We start from the raw sequence: 19002 nt of genomic DNA on the forward strand, positions 1-19002 counted from the left end.
CGTAAACATGACTGTTGACATTCAACCTAGGTCTAAAGACACAATTTACATATTTCCATTTCAACTCGGATGTAATAAACAGATTTCAATAAGCACATAATAGATCAAACAAGGTTCTATTCTGTTTTTATCTCTATGTTCACATATCTCCAACTCGAGCAACAAGAGGCTCAATGGGCCTGCATTGTTCACCTGTTATTTTCTTCTTAAGATTCTCAGCTGCCTTTCATTTAATCAAAAGAACTTGATTCTAGGCCTTTCAGTTTTTAAGAAGTCAATTCAAGGAAAAATTTGATGGCAAACAGACAACAAACGCTTTACCCCGACCAAGTTGACCCAAACCAGGCAGGCAGGATTGGGGAGGAATGCGCAGGGAAGTTATAGCTTTGTAGAGTTACTAAAAAAGTTCCTTTAGTATTGCATATTGTTTTTTTTGGCTGCGTCACATCTGATACAGGAGTGATCCAAACTCTTTGGTCTAATTAACATTGAGGTGTCATGTGTGTTGTTTAAAGTGATGTTTCTGCCAACAGGCATCATTGGGTGGTGTGTCAATACTGGCTACATCCCAAACTACGTCTGTCCTAGCAGACCTTTTAATTAGAATTGGCTGTCCAACAACACCCATAATTTACACATGTAGACAAGTAGCATGTTCCCAAGGCAAACAGCTGGAATGCTGATAATTTAGACTTTTCTTTGCCTTAAGAAAAACCTGAATGTATTTATTGCATTATCTGATAGCAAATATATCCTAGTATACACAAACAATCCAGTTCTCATTTCTCTTCATTATCAATCAATGTGCATATTTCATCTGAAAAATGTTTTTCCCTGGCCCAAAGGGCCTGTATCACTCACCTAGATATTGAAGTGATTATGGCAAAACACTTCTACTGAAGAAGGATTTCAAAGAATTTGCTATTTCCACTATTGGGAACCTGCCCTCCTGTCTGATTGATTATAGAATTCCCACCAATTTGACAATACACTTATTTGTAAATCAATTGGAGAAGCAATGAAGATTTTTATCAATTTCTCAAAATCTAAGGTTTTCACCCAAAAGTACAGGAAGAAATCAAAAGCTGGGCACACAGTTCATATAAAATTGTTCCCCTTCACCAAAGGATGCTTCAGGCCAAATAAAGATCAAATCCTTTCATTACTACAGATAAAGGATTTAAAGGAATTCCCTACATTTCGCCTTTTTGGCCCCACAGCAATTTAATGAAAAGGCCTTTACATCCCCTACAGGGCCTTGCCAAATGTTCCCCTTCCCCAAAGGGACCATATTTGGTCCAAATCTATTTATTCCATTATGATAAACAGCAATTAAGAGGAAAAGTTGCTAGACAGACGATGGACATAACTCCATGACATGAGCTCACCGATCCTTCGGACCAGGTGAGCTAAAACTTAATGATAATCTATGTAACTTACACTGAAAGTGTCATTCTCCACTAATCAGCACAAGTGATTTCATCAGGTTTAATAATTTGTGCATTTTACATGGAGGTGAGAACAGTATTATTAAGAGTGTAAAAAATTGTATGTCAATTTACACATACTAATACAATTAATAGTGGTAGTGGTTAAGATATAGAAGGCCGTGCCTGGTGAGGCTGTCGATATTAATGTGTAACAACACATAACGTGACACTAGTACGGTAGGTAGACAACAGAAAGCAGATCACATTGAAAAACAAATGTCTGTGTTAAACAAATCTCAATTATATCTAATGACACCACTAGTTTCATTTATGAAAATGAGTTCATCAACTGCCAATATCTCAATACCAAAACATAATATGATCTGATCTGAAAAAAATTCATGTTCATGAGGTCCAAGGTTGATTGTTGAAATTTGGTCCAATTTGACCAAAATTCAATTTTCCTGCAAAATTTCATCGAAACCGGTTCGTTTGACTTTCATTAAGTTTACAGACAGCACACAATGAAGGAAAGATGATAGTAATAGGTCATCCTGACCAAAGATTCAGTGAGTTAAATATCAACATTTTTCTATCACTATACATTAATCATGAAATAGATTTAGTACTCGTGATGAAGAATCCAGTGAAGAAGGATTTTTACTCAGAATACGGAACTGGTGAAAGATCAGACAACCATAATATATACAGCAGAATGTTTTACATCACGAAACTATTTTATCATGAAAGAAACAGAATGAGACATCAATATGTGATAGTAAGCAACAACTACATTATGATGGAGGTACCAGTACAGACAAAATGATCACATCTAGATGAAGCAGGAGTTGATAAAAATTCAGGAAAAAAAGGAAATAATCCAAAAAAGCAAAAACACCAAAATAAAAAATAACTACATGTAAAAATCTACACCAAATAATATTATGTATATAAAATACACTACCAATATCCAGTTTGAAAATAAACACAAATTTACTCCGGAGGTACAATATGCTGTACAGCGGTTGGACGATCAACCACATGCTGTCCAGCGATTGGCCAGCCAATCACACGAATCAGTGTTTACCTGTTTATCAAGATGTCCTACGGTGCTCTGTATGACAAAACAAGGGACATTTAAAACATAGTCAGCCAAGAAAACAAGCTCAAAGTCGACATGGAAAGGCAGATTCATATCATGACCTCCGGTGGAAGTCCAATGGGGAAGAAAATATATGCCTGAAACTTTCAAAAATCTGAAAGTAAACTAGTCGTTCTTCACAGAAAACTTTACACATCGGTCGGAAGTCCTTATAAATTCGCATTCATGTTCATTTTTACGAAGTCAAATTATTGTAATATTTATGATATTGGAAAGTGAATCTGCCTTGGAAACAGCGATAGGGCACATGATGAAGGGATGATGATGTATATACTACAACCAAGATAAATCTACACATGATCGCAGTATGTATGATTTCTATAATCTTTCTTATTTCACATTCTTTTCCATTATTTCACTCTTATAATTTGAGTACATGCTTGAAGGTCAACTTACCGGCACTTCTTCCTTGGACAAGAAGTTTTCTTGTTGATTCAGTAATACTTCAGCTTGTTTGGCATCTCTCAAATACATCTGTAACATTACCAACATCAACAAAGGTCACCATGGTTACAATGAAAACACCTTAAATTGACAGTTTTCTTTAGTTTGCCAATGATTACAAAATGGTTTCCTAAGATAACATTTGATATACAGTATGTGGACAAAAGTTGTTGGGACAGTTGACATAACGCAGAAAAAATTGAAAACTGTTAATTTTTGATAATTACCTGTGTGTAAAAGGCCAAAACTCCAGCAAAAAATCTAATTTTGACAATGGTTTCAAAGTCATCTGTAATCTAATATGCTGAAGCCACATACAAAGTAACAAAATGATGTAGCAATCGTAGTGAATAAGGTCCAGAAATACAGGTAATTATGAGAATTTCCTATGTGTTAAGGGTCATACTCCAGCAAAAAAATGGAATATTGACATGGAGTTCAACCTTAATCTGTAATTCATTATGACAAAGCCACACACTACGTTACAACAGATGTGGCAAATGCGAAGGCGAAAAGGAAGTGTGGAAAATTAAAGTGTGACTGACGACAATGTTGCCAACACTTGACGATGGACCAAGTGATCCCTAAATGTCTGCCATTCTTTGCAGGTGACACAATATATTTCTTAGAAAATCAATCTGAATGAAATGTGACTTAAGCTATAATAGGTGGAAGACGTTGTCAACTGTCCAAGTTTTTTGGTCCATGTATGGTGGTAGTTTGCAGATTTTTATTACTTTTGACGATTTTCTGCCATACTGATTAATACATTTAATTACACAAAGAAATAGAAATTCCTGACAAAATGTGGATTTCACTAGTATGGTTTCTGCTGTCTCTAGTTGCCAGGAGTCCTACCTGTAAGTTGAGACTCTGAGATAGTAGGTGCTGTCGGTTCTCCCACATCTGTAGCAGTTCCTCCCAGCCGTTGTCAAGGGCCTGCAGTCTCTGTATAAACACACACATCAGTTGTCTTTACTTGCTGAGCAGTAAACAATCTAACATTGTCAACTTATGTGACTAATGACTGGATTACTTAAATCTTATTATAAATCATACCTCTCTAAAGCTTAACAATTATTTTGGTTTCTACTAAATATAGACCCGTACTTACGCAAAGAAAATCTCTCTAACATTCAGATTGTTAACTGCATGTTAATATATTTCGATCATTCACCAACTCTAATTTCAATGAATTTGCCCTCGTTCTTTACAAGCAGAAGATGAAGTAGGCCTTAGAGTAATCAATATTCAAACCATTCTTGGCTATATTTATCTTCATTTTGTTGTTTATTTAAAAAAAACTTGAAATAACAGATTTATATACCTGTCTAAGGAACATGTACTGTGGATCATCTTGTCCCTCAGTGACCTTGTCCCCGAACTCCTTCATCTTGGCATACTCTGGTGCGTAGGCATCTATCTCGTCCTTGAGCTGCTGGTGCTGGTTAAGCAACTTCTCAGCATCAGCCAGGCTGTTGGGAATGTCCTCTGAAGCAACTGTTGTCTGTGTCCTCGACAGCCACTGTTGGAAGTGGTCAAGGTTGCCGAGGAAACGCTGGAGCTCTCCAGCCTCTCCAAGTTTCTCGTCTCTGTCCTTCAACTATATCACACAAAGCCATGACAAGTTTAGACAAATTTAGAAATAACACAAATTTAAATCGGTACACAGATTTCTGTGAATACTTAGACTGACCACAAACTTTATATACAAAACATTTGCTGTAAATAACTCCTTGCACTAAGTTCCCCTAATTAGAAAGTAATTATTCAAATTAATTTTCCATCTTCTTTAAACAGAAAAACATTGATCCCTTATTTCATTTTATTCCACACAATCTACATAAAACTGTGGCATTGATTTTCCTTTATTAATTATTAATTCAAAGAGGCAATTCTGATCATTAATGAAATTGTCACTCCATTTGGTACCAAAACTCACCATATCCTTGAGATCCATCCAGACATTGTTGATCTCAGCAATCTTCTCACGGATGGCTGCTGCCTCATCTGGCTTGTCATCCTGTAATTTCTCTGCCTCGTTTTGGAGAGATTCCAACTAAAATATAACATATTTCTTAGTTAATTCATGCCTTTTGTCCATACTGACAATATGTTGTAAGACTCTACCAAAATTTAAATTTCTTTAGCTTTGAAAATAAAAAATCTGCACAGCCACACTATTTTTGTACCTCAATGATTTGGTCCTCACTAGCTTTTAGGTGCTAAAGCTACAGCACCTAAAAATACTAATCATATTGTATCTGTAGAAAGCTTGTTGAGCTATAAATATTATGTGTAGATGTTTACCTTGGCCTGGATGGCAGCAAGGTCTCTCTCCATTCCACTAAGCCTCCTCTGGAGGGTCATCACTCCAGACAAGTCGTTACTCAGCTCGTCCGTGGATTCTATCACCTTTGCCTTCTCGTGGATCCAGCTCTGTAAAACAAGAAAATTCTCAGTAAAAATAACTTTAATGATAATGTGAACTTGTGGAATCTTAATTCCCAGTGCCATTACTAACCATCAAGAGATCTGAAGCTTTGTTCTCAGACCTGTATTTGTTTTATCACAAAGGGTGTCAATTTATCCAGTTTTTGTGAAACATCTTGCTAACTCTGTTCTAAACATTCAACATGGGTCACTCACTACCAATTTAAAATCTGGATTTGATACCCTTGGTCATTATTACATTTACTTCCAAGTTTACTTTCTGCAATACACCAAGCCCAACTTACAATAGTTTCATTGCACTCAATATGGAAGTTCTGGAGGCCATGTGCAAGGTTAATTTCTTCTCTCTTTTGGTCCACAAGGTCACGGAGATTGTTCCATCTGAAATTGAAAATGACATAAATAAGTAATATACAAACTAGTTTTTTTTAAATATTTGTTTCCCCATCTCCTTTACTATACAGACTCCATTAGACTCATTGACATTTGACCCGAGCTCAAGGTCACACTGCACTTTGTCAGTGGTTTGATAAAGGTATACAGTGACTTTCATTTGGATATCTTTAAAGGTTTAAATGTAATTGCCAGTCAAGAAATTATTAGAACTAGAAAATGTCTGTAAGAAATGAAAGCCCCCACTGTCACTTGACACCCCAACCAGTTTGGTGAGAATTGCATCAGCAGTTTCTGAGAGTAGCTAGTTACATTTCATCAGGACGGGATAGGGTGGGACGGGACGCGAAGGACATGGGTAACACTATATGCCTACCCCATTGTATGGCGGGGGTATAAAAATATGCACTTCGACCTTTGATCCCGAGATTAAGGTCAAAGTGACTATATGATAGTGCATTACACAAATTATGCAAGTACAAGTTTTGTCAAGATATCTTCCAACAGTTAAGAAATTGTGGTCTGGACAAAACATGCACTTACTTGACCTTTAATGTAGAGAAATTTGAATAGCCCACCATCTGATGATGTTGGGCTAATAAAAAGGTTTAGTGCTACTCACTCTCCGTTGAGTTGGTTCTGTCTGGCAATGACTTCTGAGGCGTTGGGATGTTCTATTTGGAGAAGTTGACGTGCAAGTTGGTTAACCACAGCCACCTTGGAGGCATTAGCGTTCATCTCATGCTCGAAACTGTCGAAACGGTGCTTCATAATAGCTAATTCCTCAATATCATCTGTGATGATAATTGTGGTCAAGAACTTCTCCTGTGTAAACATGAAGGAAACAGAACTCACCAAATGTACCTTGGTATTGTCAACCAAATCAAAACATCTCCAGGAATTCGAAGATATCTGCCACAACCACATTAGGTCACATGTTAACCAAAAATATTTGAAAATATTTACTGAAAAATTACTTTATTGAATGGGTATAAAAATGTACATTACATAAAATTTATATGACTATAGGAACATTTGTAAATTCACAGCCGCATTGAAAGTACTACAATGCCTAATTCAATCAACTATCCTTAATTATACTTGCCTTCTCATCGATCCAGGTGTCAACACCATCAGCCTCGTTAACCAGCTTGTAGAGGGACAGAGCGTCCAGGAGTCTTTGCTTCCTGAGCTTGGCCAGCTCTAGAAGTTCCTGGTAACGTCTGTCGATGCTTCCAAGTCTGTTCTGTACATCAGGAGATTCACGATCCTGTAAATGTAAGGAAGCAGATCAGTACTGAGCTTATTTCCAGGAAAAGAAACAAATAAAACTTTTTTTGCAGTGTCTTTAATGTAATGATAGGAAAACCAACAAATATGCATCCTTGAGATTACAATGACTCACTGCAACACAAATTATCTCCCTTACACTATTACTAGTATCCTTTCACTATAATCGGCAAAAAGCCCTCAAAAATGCCCATACAGGCAAAATTAGAAAACCCTAGAGAAAATTTAATAATTCTCCTTTTTTACTTACATGTGCTGCAAAAGATGTCAGCCTTTCTTTTTTTGCTAAATTATTCAGTTGATGTGTGTATTTACACAAGTCATAAACAAGAGGCCCATTGGGCTTATATAGCTAACCCAGTGATTATTTCGAAATTTATCTCAATGAATCCTTTTCAGCTATATTGCTAAAAACAAGACCCACAATTTCAAATTTAACTATTTCCGAAAATTCTGCAAGACCCATCGAAATTGCAAGTGGGATGCGCATGTAGATTTATCACTCTAATGTAACTTTGAAATTACTACATTGAGATTAACCTCTTCATTCAAACATAAGAGCAGGCCAAGTTTATTCATTCTAGCCCAATATCAGGTATCTTGGTTATTGAGAAGAAGTTGTTTAAAGATTTTAAGTAATACTCTATAACAGCCTCGGTTAACAACAACGAAATCTTAAATACAATAGTGAAGATTTTTTTTTTTATTGATGGGTTTTACGTGTCTATTATGGCCTTACGCCTTTCAGCTGACAAGTTATATAGTGAAGATAAATTATTGATATAATTCAGTGGAAATTCTATTAGTAGTTACCAACCACTGCGTCTGAGACAAGAGGAATGTTTCATTTTAATCAGTGTTGCTGAATTTGATTAACTCACTTGCTCTCCGAGGTTGGCTGCCTGTTCATGCAGAGCGGCGATGGTGCTCTCATAATTCTTCAGCTCATCAGTTACCTCCTGTAAGTATACAGCATATTTGTTTAAAGATGTCTTGAACCTTTTGTCAACTAATTCATTACACTTTGATCCTACCCTGGTATGTTACAGCTCCTAGGGGTCAGCCAGGGCCAATATGTGCATACCATCAAACCAAGTTTGAATTATTTCTAATGGGAATCAACCAAATGATGATCAAAATTTCAAATTCTTCATAAAAACTATAGGAAACACGAGACTGAGGGTCATGAAATTCACAATTTGTTAAAGCACCTCAAAACTCTTACATCTACAATGTGTATTTGATTCTACCTGATCTTGGTCTTAAATCAATTTTTCATTCAAGTTGCCCTTCCCCCCCAGTCATTGGGGTTAGGGACCATATAATTCACAATTTTAACTCACCTTTGGACACAAAGGTTTCTGCAAAATTTCATTGTAATTTGTTCAGGAGTTTCTGAGAAGAAGTCAAAAATGTAAATTGTTTACAGACGGACGATACCTTACAATATCCAATCACACTTCCCTGGACTTGGGAAGAGAGAGCAACACGGACTTACTTTGTGTTTCTTGATGAGAGACTGGACACTAGCCTCATCTTTGCCGACATCCTCACTGGACACCAGGCGAAGAGTATCCAACATCCAGGCGTCCACATCATCAGCATCAGCAAAGAACTGAAAATACATATAGGAGCAAAATGTTTATCCATGACCTATCATTTATATATTCTGCAAGCATCAGAAAATTTGGAATAATAAAACATCAGGAAACTTTTTATCGGTTAAATATTTTCTAAATTTTGCACATTAATTCTTATAACTGCATACAATCAAATAATATATTTCATACAAATTATTATATTTTTTACAAATAAATTTTATGAAAGAAAACAATGAAAGAATTTTTTTCCTTATTGAAGCATGTTGTGTCTGGGTACCTGATAGTAGTCTACCGCCTCGTTGAGCCTCTTCTTGCGATAGGCGGCCAGGTCAATTAGTGTCTCCCACTGTTGGTTGATCTCATCAATACGTTCCTGTATTCTATCTGCCCCGAAATTGCCCGCAGTGATGAGATCGTTGCCGACCTGGAGAACCGACTGTAAGTGGGTGTGTCTGGCTGTCATCTCGTCTTCCATAGCCTAGAAATATAATAAACACATACAATTTGTCATCATGTTTAAAACGTTTGTTTTTGTTTTCAATGGTTTAATGTCCTCCAAACAGACAGTCATAGGAGGACATGCTTCTTATGGAAGAAAATAAAGCACAAAAAGACATAACAGTGAGTAATGGAAGGAAAGATTTAAGATCCTAACAGTGAGTAATGAAAGGAAAGATTTAAGATCCTAAGTGTTGCAATGGGGACAGAAGATCTGTTTTGGTCTTTTCAAAGTTCCTGAATAGAATAAAATCCCCGATTCTTTAGGGTCCCACATTTAGTTGCCTTCTAAGATCAACATGCAGTGAGATGATGCAGGCATATGCTTCCATCACTCTGGCAAATGTATACCTAGAAATATCCCTCCAGTGCTTCTTCAGAAAAAGCAATAACTTTCTTCAATTGTTAAAATCCAAGATGGCCGCAGAGCTAGGGATAAATTCTTGTTTTTCAATTTAACTTCTTTTTTTTTATTATTATTATTCTCGATTTCAATATCAAAGCAAGGATTATCCTGAACAGGAAATGAATTTTGTTGTATTACCTTTAATATCCAATGTTGATTTTGTCCACAAACAAATAAAGCAAAGATGTAACATACACCCCCCCTCATCCCCTAAACCCAGGGGTTACAATACACACATTCGGGGGAGAACAGTCACCTTTTGTTTGTTAAGCAGCAGATGTACACTGGTAAGGTCATGCCCTAGTTCTGGTGAAGACATCAGCTGTTCCTTCTCCTTGATCCAGCTTTCCTCGTCGGCCATGTCCCAGTAGAACTGCCACAGTCTACGCGACTCCTCCAGTCGTGCGCGGCGCTCAGCTGCAAGGTTCAGCAGCTCTGCATATGAGTTCTCTAGTGTCTTCATACGCTCCTCAATGACCTCTGATTCGCATGGTTTGTATCCTGTTAAAGAGTTCATAAAAATTAGAATTATGTCAATGTAACAATAAAGCCGTTCAGCATTAAACTTTTGGCTAAAGTTACCTAACAAGAGGTCCAGAGGGTCTCGCAAAATACTTCCATTGAAGTTATATTACAAATATTTTCCAACTTTTTAAGCTGTTTTTTCCAACACTGGTTCAAGCAAATGTGGACTAAATCCTTTCATTCTTGCTATATCTCCCCTATTGGGCCCCTCTCTTTAGCCTCAGGGAGCCACACTACCCTGAACTACTGGTTTACCTATTTACTATACAGACGCCATCAGAAAATATTGTCAATGTTGTTTGTGAGATTGATAGCATAAGGACATACCGAATCAAACAGAAATACTTTTCAAGGGGACAGCATGAAAAAATGATTAAACTGTTAGAACCCTAATTTTACTGCATTTGACTGTAGGATGTTTTACCTCCTGCATCAGAGAAGTCACCCTTGACAAATCGGTCGGCCTGAGTGTTGACAGTCTTGACCCTCTCTCCAAGGACATGGATATCAGCCTCCAGTAGACTGTGTTTCTGTAACAGGTCTTCCACACTCATCAGATGTTTTCCGTAGTCCTCCGACATCAATCGTGCCTACAAAATTGAAACAGTAAAAGTGAAATAAGTTGTTTAAATTGCTGGAAATTTTAGTCAGACAATTTTAACTTTCAAGTCAGTTTAACAGATCAGGAAAGTTATAAATCTAGCCTAGCATCGTCATTTGTTCTATTTCTGAAATACTTTTTTATAATAATACAAATGCTATTTCATTTGTCTAATTATTCAATTAAAATGAACTCAATAATTTGATCGTAAATTCTCAATCCATTAGTAATTGTCTGGCCTGTGTTATAAATTCTATATGAATCTTGATGTCTGCATGTAGATATTTTGTTATTTTAACTGCCTTTAAAAATTTGTTTCATATTATCAGAAAATCAAAACTTTTGATATTTTAGTATACTTTTGCGATATTTATCAATAGCTAATTTTCAAGGTGACCTCTAATTAACACAACTGTCACAATATCTTGACCTATCAACTGTTACACCCCAAACCACGACATTGTACAACTTATGAGGAGACTTACCTTGATTTCCTCTGTCCAGTCGAGGATGTATAACATCTCCTGGAAAATTCTCTGGAGGTTGAGGGATAATTCTAGCCTCATACGACGTGCTCGCAGCAGTTCTAGTAGGTAGTTCCACAGGCGTAAAACATTGTTCTTTCTATAACACACCATGACATTGGCCATTAATTCTAAAAACTTGCACACAGACATATATATTGTAAATAATCTTTCCTAAATAATAACACCTTCCCAATATTTAAATCCTCACATCAAAATGAATGGGTAAAATTAATGTTTTCGTAACTAATTATCCAATAAGAATCTTCAATTTGGGCTTAAAACTACTACAAGGAAGCCAAATACACATTATAAATATACTATGATGCCACTCCTGTTTCCATCCACCTCAAAATTTGAGACTAGAGAAATGAAACTACCAATATAAACACTTTTGTTAGCATTGATATATTTCATTAAAGCCTTAAATATTTCCCCACTAAGAGCAAGGGTCTAATCAGATATCCACTTTGTCCTTGACCTATAGACCGAAATGACCTTGACCTTTATCTTTGGTCAGTTGACTTCTTGTTTGATTCTAACTCCAACAGTTTTTTTGCTCCAACTGTTTTAGCCAATCAGAACCTGTGGTGGCCATTTTGAATAACATTATATAATATTGTATGATGAAGTCAGTGAAGCATACCTGGCGAGAATCCTGTCAATGTCGTGGTAGTTCTCCTGTTCCAGTTCAGTGGCCACAGAGACGACTGCCTGGACACGTTCCTCGTAGGCATTGATGTCGGTCTCGATAGCCTCGTGCTTCTTGGTGGCAGCCTCTACAGCTGCTAAGTCGAAACCGAAGTTGTCTTGGGAGACAAGGCGCTGGTTTTCACTCAGCCAGGTCTCGCGCATGCCCGCCTTACGGTCAAATCTGGCCGCAAGCTGGTCAAGTTTCTCCTGTCTACAAAGAACAACACATAAACAGAAGTTAATGTCCTGGTCTACAGGTAACACATTAATACAGTAGTACACATTATAATTATCAACAAGCCACGGAGTTCAGTATATCAATACATCGACAGTTTGGTGTCTTACCTGATCAGCTCTTCTCTCAGGGCAAGTTCTCGCTCATGTTCTGCTTTTTCCAGACGGTCCCACTGTTTGTTGATGTCCGAGATAAGTTTGCCCTCCTTGGGAAGGTATGGCCTTTGGTTGTTTGCTCTCATTTTACTTTGAAGTGTGAACAGTAGAATTTCCAGGTTTCCTTTTTCATCGAATCTGAGAAAACACAAGACATTTTTGTTCATCTTTTCTCTCTTTTTTTTTAATGGATATGTACCATTGATACCATAAAGAAAAGAAATGTTTTAACTTTCAGCTTTCTTTTTTCTCTTCTCAGAATACAATTTTTGAATACATTTCTACATATTTTACTTTCCAGAATACAGAATACATCACTTAAGACTGATTTTTAAGTGATTGATGTGGTAAAAAAATCTTAAGTAAGATTGTATTAATTGAAAGTAAAAACATTTGGAAATTATAGCATTTAAACATTGACATTAAAAATTCAAATTTCATAAGAATCTCAAGTTTTAATTCTGTCTGAATTCCTTAACCATCAGCAATTTCTCTCACTTTTTTGGTTTTTCTCTGGTTCTATATGTGTTGAAGGCAGAAAGCTGTTGCTGAACCCCTGTGAGTGAGTTGGCAAACTGTCTGTCATTGAGGATAACAATGGTTTGTTCAATCCATTCAAGCAGATCTGATGTGAATGTCTCATAGTCGTTCACTAGTCTGTCGGAGTCCAGGGCGTTGTCAATAACCTAAAAATACAGCATTGGTAAGTATTTCCTTACAACATCCTTTGGGTACAGTATACAGGCCAGAAAACCTCTATCATCTGTGTTTTATATTTACTCTACATAAAAGTTGATGTTATATGTGATCAAATTTTATAACACACCAGTATATGTACAGCCCAATAAGTCTAAATACCAGAGTTTATAGTGTTACAGGAGAAATACAGCCCTAGAATTTGGTACATGAATTTGCCATTATCTTTATTCATTCTTTTCATATGCCTTATCATAATGAAATGTGTGTCTTTGATCTCCATACAATAACTTTCTGTCCAGGTATCTAAAACACTGGATTTAACAAAGCATTTAAGCTAACAAGTTTGAAGAATGCAGGGGGACTTATGAAATCAACCTGACACTGGCTGGCTGGCTCTGCTGATATTTTTTCTTGTGAAGGTAGTTTTGGATTGTTTTATTTATCTAGTTTCAGATTGTTTTATTAATTTAGCATAGTGAAAAAAGTGAAAAAGTTTTTTTTTTTTTTTTCTTTTCGCTGCATTAGTAGCAGACATATACTTCCTTAGTACAAATGTACTTGAAAAGCAGGGTTTTTTTTTTCTTTTTTTCCCCCCCAATTCCTTTTTCACTATACATCAATCTATTTCCCCCCCCCCCCCAATTCCTTTTTCACTATACATCAATCTATTGTCCTTGATCGATTGTTTTTTTATGTTGCTATTGCTTCACAAAAACTTTACCTCGATAGTCTACACTGACAAACTACCACACAAGATACTTCTTAGATTCAAACTGAACTCTAAACTCTATTTAAACATATTTTTGAGACCAAAACATGCATCTTCCATAGAGGATATTTACCATATTTCTGGATTTTTTTTGTTTTTGGTTAAAGGACTGTTTTATTACAGACTCTCTCATTGATCATGACTGCTCTTAAATGAATGCAGATGAAAGTAATGAAGTGTTATTAGCTAGTTTGTGAGCTGAGCCAAACAGACTGCGATGAACCTAAGTGACTCGGTACCCGGGTTTACCTTTCCGATTCTCTTGCCCTGAACGGATTCCGCCTTCATTTTGGAGAAGTAATGGTAATAGGTAACAACATAAGTAATAATTGACTTCTCATCAGGGAACTCAACATTGATGTCTGAAACAAGAAGGAGAGAATAACCATCATTAGCAATATCATCACATACCAACATAGTTACATAAAGAACGCTTACTGACAACAAAGATACAGTACATCAATAGAGAGTACAGTAGAAACTTCACAAGATAAATCATAACCGATAATGGACAATTTGACAACACAAACAAGACTTCTTATCATCTGACTTTTTATACCAATCAATTAAACATTGTTACAGATGCTACATAACCTTCAATAGATTATAATTTATTCATATCATTTTAATGATCCGTGTATTGCTAACGGAACTCTTATTAAAATGAGAGGCTGTGTACATACTGAAACAATTGACACTTCTCTTCATATTTGAGGGTATCTACCATACTATATATTCTTACAATGATATTTTGTTTGTTTTTGTTTGTGTGTTGTTTTTTTTCGTTTGCGAGGATTTACCATAGCGAGACATTGAAGGAGAGGGAAACAGTGGGAAGGGTACACAACGCAGTATTGATCTTCACATTCCACTTTCAAATAAGACAGAATCATTGAATCTTCACAGAAAATCAATGACGACACGAAGGCTACACTACCCATTATGCTTTCAACTTTTACTGATTGAAAGATTCCGTATCCATTTATGTGCGTCCATGCTCATCCAAATGTGCATTATTATAATGTGACAGTCTGCAGCCTGTTATTGCACGACCTCAATTGTAGGGTCGTGTGACTGTTAAGCTGGTGGGATGAAGTAATATGTCACTACTGTAATCGGCCATGTTGTTCTCACATCCATTGGCAAAAGGTCACCCGCAACACATGCATGTGATTCAGTGTAATTGTCTTGTCTGGCTTGGCTATCAATTGGTTAGAGGACGGAAGACCAGGATATAGAACCAGGGACAAACATGCATAGTGAGAAACACCAACAGCTTTTCACCACAGATGGGATAGGGGTGGACAGTAATAGCAGTGGACTTTTTAGTTTTCTTAGAATTTTTGTGTTTTTTTTTTAATTTTCTTACAATTCTGATTATCTTCTCAAGGAATAAGATAACTTTCTCATCAAAGCAAACAAACGTACTGCATACTGCAAAAGCAATACATGTCTCCTACCAACCCAAGCTAGAAATAGTAACAGTGACCTTGACCCAAAAACCCTGAAACTCCAACTTGACAGAGATATTATGGTCCAAGAACAGAACAAAGATTTTTGTTCTACTCAACCGGATAGCCTATCATTACCTGCATAAATCCTAAATTTAACTACACTTTTAAAGCATGATGAGTCATAAGATTTCCATAAAATAAAATTGTCATTTGTGAGTAACGACTTCCAGATGATAGCCTAAAATGAATGTTTCATGAATATGTAAGTGCCACATAGCTATACACAAGTGACACTAGCAGGGAAGCAAGGTAAGAAGTCGCCACTGATCTTCACCGTGTATCTACGGTGGTCATTAATAATGTAATAACTCCTACGTATATACATAGTGTAGTTTCTCTACCAGACAGCAACAAAAGGCCCAATAGGCCTTTAAAAGTCACCCGAGCTCTGATATACCAATCAATGTTTTCTGTTACTGTGACCCGATCTTTTTATTTCGAAAGTGGTCAAGAGTGACCTTTGACCTTTAACCTTGACCGATGACTACCAAAATCTTAGTATGTGTACCTTGATGGCGTTATGTTATGGTGTTGATATGAACTAAATCTGTCCAGGGGGTTCATGAGGCAATTCTGTAACGGTGTATCCATCATTTCAAATTTCCAATAGAACATTTCTACAAGACTTTATTTAAATCCCTACATTGGTGTGAAAATGTTAACTAACGATGCATGAAAGATTAAGACAGAACAGAAAAAGTTATCTGATCTACTGAATGTTGACCAATGGCAGCAAGAATTTGAGCTATTAGGATGTTTATAGACCTAAAATTTAGAATTGTCACAGCAATGATTAGCCAACTCAGAAAGTAAACAATTAGATTTCTCTAAGGAAATAACACTTTTTGGGGGGGGGGGGGGGGGGGGGGAAGGGGCAGGAAATAAATGAAGAAATGTTAGTAAAGAACAGAAAGGAAGCCCACCTTCAGGGTCCAAAAGTCTGGCAAGGCCCAGCTTTTCTTCAGCAACTTCAAATGCATTGTCCAAGTTGTGGAGTGCATTGGATTTTTGCAACTTTTCATACTTGATAAGGTCAGGTCTGAAACAGAAAACATCAACATAAGATATTTGTTTCTCAGCATTATATATAGTCAGCTATCTAGACATTCCATATTTATCTGCTGGGGGAAATAAATAATATACACACTTTACGTGCATCAGTAAAGTTAATTGTCACTTTAACATTGTCCTCAATCTTAACACACATTCGTTTGCACTTTATGCAATACAGGATAATTTTACAGCATTCTATTTTTAGCCTAAACATCCTAATTTTAATCCTATCATATGAACTGCATTGACAGCTTTCTTGCAACATGAATAAGATATGATAAAATACTAATTCAATGTTAAATATATATAAATCACTGCATCTCTGCTATCATTATCATTCACAGGAAATTCAGTATTATATTGACTAGGATCTGAATATGGAGGCAGCTTGTGCCAGCATTCAGAATTAACTAAAACTAGAAAGTATTATAAAATGGCAATGCAACAATGCAAAACATCAGAATTTGTGCAAAGAATGAAGAAACACTTTGACCTAAATGTTTACATTCAGCATTGACTGGTACATGTAACTATGGCTGCTTGGTTTAAAGCCTGGATATTGATTGGTGTAAAGGCAGACATAATGAGGTTCCTGTACAGAATACATTAGTTGTGATAACCAGACAGGTATCTCAATATAGGTCAGGTATAGCTGGGCTTTACCTCAGCTTGTGTTTTGTGTCTAACGATGGGTCAGATGACAGGGGACCGAGCCAGCCTCGTCATCACACACCTGTATCATTAACCACAGTTACATATCATACCTGTGTATTGTCAACAGGTGTCAGACAACAAAGGATACCTGTCAGAGAGCCGGGTAGGTTATCTTTAGACAGAACAGATCAATACTTTACTAGTCCCACTTCTTCACTCTAGTCTTCATTCATATCAACCACAGACTACTACACTCTCATTACCATACATATTGATGAAGAAAACATAAAAATATGAACAAATACAAATATCACCTGATGGTTTATTCTACAACTATCATGCTTCTCTGGACATAGGGAAATGACCATACAAGTTATAGGCCAAAACAACAAGTTATAAACCAAATACAGATACACTCAGCTCAAACAATGAAGTAAAGCTAATTCAGTTAACGCACCATAACCGAGGATAATAGGCACACTTGAGATTGTTTTATCCACCAAGAGCCTTGAGGGACAGTGTAAGGACAGGTTTACATGGTGGTAAGCCTGACATAGCCAGACAGTTATTACCTGACTAGATGCCATGAGTAAACACTTGGCTAAGTACACAGGATTAGGTAGATATGACTTCGAACACCTAGTCAGTTTATGCCCTGGAAGGATTTAACCATCTCCCTACACCCTGGCAGGCTTTAACTTAACAGCCTCCCTATGCCCTGGAAGGATTTTTCTGTTTGATGTTTCTCGGGAAGCTGAGAAACGTCTGTCATGGTTGTGTCCTTGGGCAAGATGCTTTACCCTAATTGCTGTGAATGGTATGTGACAGGCCTCTCGTCTGTTGTTCAGTGAGGTAGACACCAACTACTACAAGGAGACCCGCCTCAAAATGACCTTGAGTGTTCAAGGAGCGAACAACCCAGCATACAAACATTTTCTCCTTCCTCCTTGATATACCATTATAATACTCATTTGCAAGGTTCAATTTGTTTATATTTTCCGGGGTCATTGTCAGAGATCAAATTAGTCCTTTACCTTTGGACCCAGATTGCCTTGAACCTGACCCAGTGACCTTGATCCTTGGTCAGTTGACATCTTGTTTAATCCAAACAGTGACCTTTGAATCACTGACCGTGACAACTGTCTTTAATTCCTGACCATTTTTGCTTCATAATGTCATCACAACATGTTCACCAGTGAAAGCTCGGTGAAAGCTTTTTTCAAAGTTAACCTTGACCTCTGACCCAGCGATATCCACCTTAGTTGAACCACTATTAAATTCCAACCAACATTGTTTTATAATGTAATCACAAAATTGTTCTTCAGTGAAAAGATAATAAATTTTAACTTGACCTTTGACCTGCTAAGCTTGACCTTTGGTCAGTTGATTCTTTCTGTAATTTCAACCAACTTTTGCTTCATAATGTCATAACAAATACCAAAATGTTAACCAGTGTAAAGATTTGACCCTGACCATAACCTTTGTCCTTGACTTCTGGTCAGGTAATATTTGCAAAATTGATGATGCTTCAGATCAAATATCGATCAAATCCTTTCATTCCTCAGGCACCTGGAGGCTAGGCCCCCAGTTTATAAAAATATGGTTCCCATTCACCAAAGGATGCATGATACATCAGACCAGGGGAACCTTTTTGACCCACTGTTTATACAAAATGAGTTCCCCTTAACCCAAGTATGCTCCAGACCAACTATTTATGGACCTTTCATTTCTACAGAAGAATTAGCCATGTTTCCTCTGTCAGGCACTGCCCCTCCCTTCACCAGGTGGCTAGACCAGCCATTTATACAAAATTGGAGCCCCTTCCCCCAACAATGCTTCAGACCAAATTTGATTTAAGTCTGCTCAGTCGTTCATGACTAGTAGCGATTTATAGGAAAAGTT

General features: G+C 36.9%; 1 protein-coding gene across 15 annotated transcripts in view; it reads right to left on the reverse strand.

Moving 5' to 3' along the window:
• LOC117322910 (spectrin beta chain-like) overlaps positions 1 to 19002 on the reverse strand; it is a 74518-nt gene that overhangs the window by 25255 nt on the left and 30261 nt on the right. For 13 of the 15 annotated variants that reach the window (XM_033877875.1, XM_033877866.1, XM_033877874.1 and 10 more), the window contains 20 exons: positions 16317 to 16432; positions 14129 to 14241; positions 12910 to 13097; positions 12367 to 12549; positions 11975 to 12232; positions 11290 to 11428; positions 10628 to 10793; positions 9935 to 10179; positions 9052 to 9252; positions 8672 to 8788; positions 8055 to 8132; positions 6989 to 7153; positions 6506 to 6708; positions 5775 to 5871; positions 5347 to 5475; positions 4979 to 5095; positions 4364 to 4639; positions 3895 to 3984; positions 2989 to 3066; positions 2518 to 2544 (listed from right to left, as the gene is read on the reverse strand). In XM_033877875.1, coding sequence (XP_033733766.1) covers positions 2518 to 2544; positions 2989 to 3066; positions 3895 to 3984; positions 4364 to 4639; positions 4979 to 5095; positions 5347 to 5475; positions 5775 to 5871; positions 6506 to 6708; positions 6989 to 7153; positions 8055 to 8132; positions 8672 to 8788; positions 9052 to 9252; positions 9935 to 10179; positions 10628 to 10793; positions 11290 to 11428; positions 11975 to 12232; positions 12367 to 12549; positions 12910 to 13097; positions 14129 to 14241; positions 16317 to 16432 — 2986 coding nt within the window. The remainder of the gene's footprint in view (positions 1 to 2517; positions 2545 to 2988; positions 3067 to 3894; positions 3985 to 4363; positions 4640 to 4978; positions 5096 to 5346; positions 5476 to 5774; positions 5872 to 6505; positions 6709 to 6988; positions 7154 to 8054; positions 8133 to 8671; positions 8789 to 9051; positions 9253 to 9934; positions 10180 to 10627; positions 10794 to 11289; positions 11429 to 11974; positions 12233 to 12366; positions 12550 to 12909; positions 13098 to 14128; positions 14242 to 16316; positions 16433 to 19002) is intronic. The other 2 variants (XM_033877867.1, XM_033877865.1) reach the window with 1 other exon arrangement.

The sequence above is a fragment of the Pecten maximus genome, chromosome 3, assembly GCF_902652985.1.
Source record: "Pecten maximus chromosome 3, xPecMax1.1, whole genome shotgun sequence".
Classification (NCBI taxonomy): Eukaryota; Metazoa; Mollusca; class Bivalvia; order Pectinida; family Pectinidae; genus Pecten; species Pecten maximus.